The sequence below is a fragment of the Nelusetta ayraudi genome, unplaced genomic scaffold (assembly GCF_046127955.1).
Source record: "Nelusetta ayraudi isolate G7.1 ecotype Tasmania unplaced genomic scaffold, CSIRO-AGI_Nayr_v1 ptg000236l, whole genome shotgun sequence".
In the NCBI taxonomy this organism is placed as follows: domain Eukaryota; kingdom Metazoa; phylum Chordata; class Actinopteri; order Tetraodontiformes; family Monacanthidae; genus Nelusetta; species Nelusetta ayraudi.
In genome coordinates, this window is record NW_027466285.1 from 222,501 (window position 1) to 230,000 (window position 7,500).

Here is a 7,500-nt window from a genome sequence, read left to right on the forward strand (position 1 = left end):
CCCCGACAAGGTGGCGCCACTCAGAACCAAATGCCGCCGGCCAGCCGGGGCCGCCGGTCTTCTCTGGTCTCACTGCCCGGTTCTGGTTCTGTCTGTCCCAGCGAGGCGCAGGTGTGGGCGTGGCGGCGCTGGGCGTTGTCCTGGCCAGCGGCAGTCTGCTGCTATTGGTCGTCCCACCGCTGCTCTTCAGCTACATCGAGGGCTGGACGACGGGCGAAGGCCTCTACTTCGCCTTCATCACCCTCAGCACCATCGGCTTTGGGGACTACGTGGTGGGTGAGTGGGACCACACACACACACATGCACACACACACACACACACACATTGTTTGGCACACAAGGAATATTCCTCACTGCTTCCTATTGATTGATTGATTTCAAAGGAAAGCATGGGTAATACCCTGAAAACATGAACACAATAATGACCATATCATGAGAAAATAAACATCATATTACCAGGTTGGTGACCCCTGCAATAGACTGTGTAATATAATACAAACATGGTACGATATAATGTATATAATTATTAATATGCTCTTAAATTTGTGAAAGAACCACGCCCACACACACAGTAATGGCAGCTCTGACCATGATGACATCACTTCCTGTCAGGGGCGGGGTCCGGTCAGGATTACTTCTCGGTGTACCGCGCCCTGGCGGGGGTGTGGCTGATCTTCGCCCTGGCCTGGTTGGCCCTCCTCCTCAACCAGGCCGCCAGGCTCCTGCGTCAGGTGGCGGCGCTGTCACAGCTCACCGGCCGCTGTAGGCAGGACCAGGACCAGGACCAGGACCAGGAGGAGGAGGAGTTGGAGGAGTCGGGGGGGGCGTTGCCCGCTTCGCTGCAGGACCCGCCCAAGTTGTGAGGGGGAAAAGGGAGTGGGGCCTGCAGCGCCTCCTGCTAGCGCTGTGGAGGAGGGACGGTTTGGTTTGTTGTCTTTGTTTTTTTTCTCTCATGATTGAGCAAGACACCGGCAGCTGGGGTCCCGCCCCCCCCAACACCAAAGCCCCCCCCCCGACACCAGAGGCCCCGCCCCCCCCATACCAGAGGCTCCATTCCCACCACTAGAGGCTCGTTTCCGACCACCAGAGGCCCCGCCTCCACCACCAGAGACCCCCTCACCCACCACGAGACACCCCACCCCCACCACCAGAGGCCCCGCTCCAACCCAATAGAGGCTCTGCCCCCTGAACAGAGGCCCCACCAGCCCCACAACCCCTCAATCTCACCCACCCCCCCACCCCCCACCTCCACCTGACCTGATGTGGACGGAGCCCCTGGGGAAAAAATGGCTGCCACTGTGGGGCCCGCCAGCGCTTCGAGGGGGCGTGGCCCGGGGCCGTCAAAGGCCACCTTAACCTCTGAGGGACTACCCTCTTCCTTGAGACTGGCAGAGCGCCCCCCCCCTACCGCCCTGGGCGCCTGGCATTTGCATAGCAGCGGGCGGAGCTGCGGCTGGATTTGCCTGCGAGGCAGCGACAGCAGACGGAGGAGACGGAGGAGACGGAGCCTCAGAGGTCAGCCGGCGGCAGCAGGTGAGTCCACATGCGGTTCAAAGAGATGCTGAGGCTGGCGCGGCCGCCATCCATCCTCCTGCTGGGGGCGCTATACGTGGCCTACGTGCTGGCGGGTGGCGTGGTCTTCTGGCAGCTGGAGGGGCACCTGGTACAGCGGCACGTCGGCGTCCTGCTGCGCCAGAAGCAGCGGCTGCTCAGCACCTACGCCTGCCTGGACCAGGGGGCGTTGGCGGAGGTGGCCCAGGTGAGCAGGTCTCCACCCCCTGGAGGTCACACAGGAACCCTGGAGTGTGGGGGGCTGGGGGGGAGCAGTCAGAGCCCCTCGGCCTGCTGGAGCAGTGAGGAGGGACATCTCGACCTGTGGACGACCTTGAGTTTTGACCTCGGCACCAGCATGGGTGTGGGAGTCTGGGCTCACGTGGTGCTGTGTGCTGGTCTGGTCTGCAGGTGGTCCAGGACGCCTCCAGGGTGGGACTCAGCCTCAGGAGCAACTACACCGCCGACGGCTTCTGGAAGTTCAGCAGCTCGGCCGTGTTCGCCGCCACCGTGGTCACGACCATAGGTCAGAAGCCTTGCTAACCAGCTAGCCACCGTCACCTATGAGCTAAGTGGCTAACAGATAGCTAACCGCAGTCGGGGCTCTGGTGCATTCTCTTATTCCCTCGCCAATTACTATCCTCTTGCTAAAGCTAGCTAAGCAGCAGTGATGGGCGGGGCCAAAGAGAAGGTTGTTTGTCACTTCTGGTCTGCTGGGATCTGGGCAACACTTCCTCTTCCTGCTCCGCCTTCTTCTCCTCCTCCTCCTCTTCCTCCTCCTCCTCCCCAGCGTCCAGCAGGGGGCAGCACTAACGTCCTGGCCCCTGGTTTCCAGGTTACGGCAACATGAGCCCCAGCTCCACGGCGGCTCAGATCTTCTGCGTCTTCTTCGCACTTTTCGGCATCCCGCTCAACGTGGTGATTCTCAACCGGGTGGGCAAGTACATGCTGGCGTCCGTGAGGAACCTGGCCGACTTCCTGGAGGAGAAGAGCGGCCGCAGGGTGAGCCCCCACAAACACCCTGCCCTGCTGGAGGCGTGGTCTTCGCTGTTGACCTCTTGTTCTGCCCCCCCGCCTGCCCCCCCGCTCTCCTCTCCCCCCAGAGGCTCAGCCGTGTCTCCATCCACCTGGCGTCCCTGGTCTCAGGCGTCCTGCTCTTCTTCTTGGTGCCGATGGTTCTGTTCCAGCAGCAGGAGGGCTGGACCTTCTCGCAGGCCATCTACTACTGCTTTATCACCCTCAGCACCATCGGCTTCGGGGACTTTGTGGCAGGTACAGCTCGTCTCGGCTCTGGACCTGGAGTTTCCAATTTTCAAGATAAGACCCGGCCAGACTAGACCGGACCTGACCAGACCCGACCAGACCTGACTGTACTAGACCTGACCAGACCCGACCGAACCAGACCAAACCAGACCCTACTAGACCTGGCCAGACTAGACCGGACTCTACTAGACCTGACCAGTCCCGACCGAACCAGACCGGACCAGACCAGACAATACCTGACCAGACCTGACCAGTCCCGACCGAACCAGACCGGACCAGACCAGACTAGACCCGACCAGGCCTCACCAGAACCGCTCGTCGTCCACATTGGCTGAATACAGAGCAGCATGTGGCCTCTGTGAAGGTGCCAGTGGGTCAACGAGGCTTCCCCTGAAGGAAGCAGCTCCTCCTCTAAATACCTTCAGACTTCAGTTCCACTGTCAACCCTCCGTCTTCTTCCATGCCAGCGGGAAAACACTCGTTTGTTACTTTAACGCTGTCAATCTGTGTGTAGAAACTTTACAAGTGTGACAGTAGACTTACCTTCTGTCCAGATGAGAGCAACATTCAAGCAGTCACAGGCCGTGCAGGGCAGGCTCCGCCCACTCTGACCTTTGCCTCCTGTGTGTTGTTCACAGACAGCAACCCGGAGACGGCCTACCCCGAGTGGTACAGTGTCCTCATGGCCTCTTGGATCTTCTTCGGCCTGGCCTGGCTGGCTCTGCTCATCAACCACTCCATCGACATCCTGGAGCGACTCAACTCGCACTGCAAGCAACTGTGGGCGGGGCCATCAGAAGGGCACGGGGAGGAGCCTCCAGGTGCGGAGGGCGAGGAGACCAAGAAACCCTCAGAGTAACCATGAGAAGGCCCTGGTCCTGGTCCTGGCCCTGATCCAGGTCCTAGTGCTAGTCCTGGTCCAGGTACTGGTCCTTGTCCAGGTCCTGATCCAGGTCCTTGTCCAGGTCCTGATCCAGGTCCAGGTCCAGGTCCAGGTCCAGGTCCTGGTCCACGTCCAGATCCTGCAGCTCCCTTTTTCCCCCCACCCCTTTCGAGGCCACAGAACCGACCAATCAGCCGTCGGGATGGTCCTCATGAGAACTTGACCAGGAACCTTGAACAATACAGCATCACATCATTTTTTAAAGATCTAGTTGCTGCTGCTTGTGTAGAGATTTAGTGTCTGTGCTGCAGTTACCATTGCACCCACCAGGTGGAGCCACAGCACCAGCTGTTCTCTCTGTCCGGGATGAATCATGTGAAGCGGGTGTACACGGTGTGAAATGATTGCCAATGAATCGACTTCCTGCTTCTCTGTAACTCACTGACTCTTTGATTCTTTGATTCTTTGACTCTTTGACTCTTTGACTCTTTCCGCATCATTAAACAGCTGATCGCTGAGTCTGTCACTGTGTTGCATTGGGCTGTAGGTGGTGCTCAGGTACGATCGAGAGCAAGCAGTTCAAAGGTGGGTTGTTGGTGGGAGAGAAGGGGGCCAATCAAAAGGCTGAGGTTCTGAGGGGCGTATGAGTGGAGCCACCTGGAGGTGAGCAATGGAACAGCCCGCCTTGACCCACATAAATGGGGTCGCTGAGGCGTGTGTGTTTGTGGCGCCGGCCCAGCCCTGAGGAATGTGGATGGGGTTGCATCCACCGATAAACAGCTGCTGACTAAGCACCTGCAGACACCACCAAGACCAGTTGCAGCGCCACCTAGGGCAGTGCGGCCACTTTGCACCGGTCCAGCCACTTATTTCTTGTCGGCAGGAAGTGAAGCGTGTTCCTGCTACTGTATAACTCCCTCCCGTCCTGACCTCCTGACCTCCTGACCTCCTGGGACCCGGCCAGCTCCGTGGGGCCAGGAAGGTCTGAGAGAGATCCGTGACCGCGACAAACCCTCCCTCACCGCCGCTCCGGGCCCCTGTGATGTCACAAAGGGTCAACGCCCTCCTGATAAGCGGGCACAGAAGTGGCAGCACTCGTCAGCCGGTTGGTTTAACACGCCCATGGCTGAGGAGTTGAGGGAGTCTGTTATCACTCACTGCTGAGCGATAAGCTGCAGCGATACGCACGGCTTGCAGAAAAAACAGCTGATAACAGGAAGTGAGAGAGAGCAGAGGATTCACCTGCTGCCCCCTCCCGAACCGAGACCAACTCCCGCCCGCTGTTGGACTGAAACTATCTGCTGCCCCCTCCCCCCCCTGCTGGATTGAGAGACCACCTACCGCCAGTTGAGATGAAGACGAAAGGTTCGGTCAGGCCACCGAGTCACCAAGTCACATTAGCTGAGCGACAACGGTGCTGGAGGTGCTGCATCCTGGTCACCAGGATCTACTCACTGATCTCTATGTCCTCCACCCTGGTCTCCAGGTCCTCCACCCTGTTCTCCAGGTCCTCCACTCTGATCTCTATTACCTCCACCCTGATCTCCAGGTCCTCCACTCTGACCTCTATGACCTCCTGGGGAGTTTGACTCCCCCATCAATGATTACAGGTTTACAGCAGAGACTCAGACGCAGCTCAGGAGTCTGCTGACGGATCCCTGAGATAAAGGTCAAAGGTCGACCTCCTGTCCAAGCACAACAGGAGGGCCCTGATCTGCATCACAGCGACTCCTTTTCATCATCATCATCATCATCTTCTTCTTCTTCTTCTTCTTCTTCTACTTCTTCTCATGACTGCTCTTGTCACATGATCTCTTTCAAAACAAAAGCTGTGATTATAGTTGTGGTCAGTGTTAAATGAGGGCTTTGTGTGTCTCTCTGCCACGCACAGCTTGTTGTGTTGTGTGTTTTTATGGCTCCGTGTTCCCAGAAGTCAGACACCAGGTTGTGTTGTGTTTGTGATGTAACGCTGCGATAAAGTTTCTCGATAACAGGAGAAACTTTGAGCTCTGACTGGCCTTTAAGGAGCCTTGGCAGGTTCTCACCCATACACACAGACATACACACACACACACACACACACACACACACACACACACACACACACACACACAGAAGCTGAGGGTGACTCAGCAAGGACGATAACTGTTGTTACACAACTCTGGTCCTCCAAAAGGATGGTGACGAGCTGCAGCTGCAGACAGCTGATCTCATCTGATGGACTCTTGACTTCGGTTCCAGCCAATCAGCCACAAGGCCCCGCCCACCTCCTTCTCACCACAAACATCTCAGAGATGTGGAAACCACTGCAGGGCTGCAGCAGCACGTTCAGGCCTGACTGACTGCTTCCCGACTGCAGGTCGGATGGAGGTCACATACTGTGACCAGCAGCCAGTTAGGGGGCGCTCTTCCCCGCGTACACTCCCCCATCACTGCATCGCCTGACACACACACACACGCACTCACGCACACACACACACACACACACACACACACGCACACACTGGGCAAGAGCAGAGAAGGTTGTTCTGGAGGCAACGAGAACAAGAACAAAGCCAGTTCAACATGGCAAAGACCCTCCCACTGCACGACAAAGACCCTCCCACTGCAAGACAAAGACCCTCCCACTGCACGACAAAGACCCTCCCACTGCAAGACAAAGACCATCCCACTGCAAGACAAAGACCTTCCCACTGCACGACAAAGACCCTCCCACTGCAAGACAAAGACCCTCCCACTGCACGACAAAGACCCTCCCACTGCACGACAAAGACCCTCCCACTGCGCAACCAAAACCCTCCCACTGCACGACAAAGACCCTCCCACTGCGCAACCAAAACCCTCCCACTGCACGACAAAGACCCTCCCACTGCAAGACAAAGACCCTCCCACTGCACGACAAAGACCCTCCCACTGCAAGACAAAGACCCTCCCACTGCGCAACCAAAACCCTCCCACTGCAAGACAAAGACCCTCCCACTGCATGACAAAGACCCTCCCACTGCGCGACGGAAACCCTCCCACTGCACGACAAAGACCCTCCCACTACACGACAGGGACCCTCCCACTGCACCACAAAGACCCTCCCACTGCACCACAAAGACCCTCCTACAAATACTCTCCCACTGTACGACAGAGACCCTCTTACAAAGATTGTCCTATTGTATGACAAAGACCCTCCCATTGCAAGACAAGGATCATCCCACTGCACAACAAAGGCCTTCCCCTTACAAGACAAAGACCCTCCCACTGCACGACAAAGACCCTCCCACTGCATGCAGCTACACAACAGTCCTCACAGGTGTGTGTGACAGTTATGTTGTCGAGCAGGAACCAGGAACCAGGAACCAAATGCCGGATGGATTCACTTTCACAATGTTAGCACAGCACAACGCAACACAACACAACAAGCCATCGGCACAGCGAGTGACGGCTCAGAAACAAAAGTGAATGTGGGATCATTCACTTTTGTCATAGTTTCACGCCGAGTTTCCAGAATTTCAGAGCTCTGTGTCACACATAGCCCAGCTCCTCCCCACCAGTCATCATCCTGGGCTCTTCTAATATGAAGTTAGCCATGTTAGCCTAGCACCACAGTGACAAAAACAAAACAAAACTTATTGCAGTCATGTAATAATACAGTCCCTGCGTCGCTAGATGTGGGCGTCTGTTTCCTTCCTACCGCAACACTCGGGGAAAAAAAGTCACGACACGACACAACACAACACAACACAGCACAGCACCATACAACACAGAACAATGGCAGAAGGAAACGTCCCTTCACTCCTTTCACACGCTAAAAA

General features: G+C 56.9%; 2 protein-coding genes across 2 annotated transcripts in view; both read left to right on the forward strand.

The window, feature by feature from the left end:
* The window catches only part of LOC142882183 (potassium channel subfamily K member 16-like), a 2,558-nt gene extending 1,302 nt beyond the window's left edge, over positions 1-1,256 (forward strand). The window contains exons 3-6 of the mRNA XM_076016757.1: positions 1-10; positions 102-276; positions 613-731; positions 1,152-1,256. The exon at positions 1-10 is cut by the window's left edge and continues 157 nt beyond it. Of these exons, the coding sequence (XP_075872872.1) occupies positions 1-10; positions 102-276; positions 613-731; positions 1,152-1,256 (409 nt within the window). The remainder of the gene's footprint in view (positions 11-101; positions 277-612; positions 732-1,151) is intronic.
* Positions 1,257-1,405: 149 nt separating this feature from the next.
* On the forward strand, positions 1,406-3,895 carry LOC142882162 (potassium channel subfamily K member 17-like). The gene is made up of 6 exons (XM_076016727.1): positions 1,406-1,759; positions 1,963-2,077; positions 2,387-2,553; positions 2,655-2,823; positions 3,453-3,695; positions 3,780-3,895. The coding sequence occupies exons 1-5, from the start codon at positions 1,544-1,546 to the stop codon at positions 3,671-3,673; spliced, it is 888 nt and encodes a 295-aa protein (XP_075872842.1). The 5' UTR covers positions 1,406-1,543; the 3' UTR covers positions 3,674-3,695; positions 3,780-3,895.
* The last annotated feature ends 3,605 nt before the right edge of the window (positions 3,896-7,500 follow it).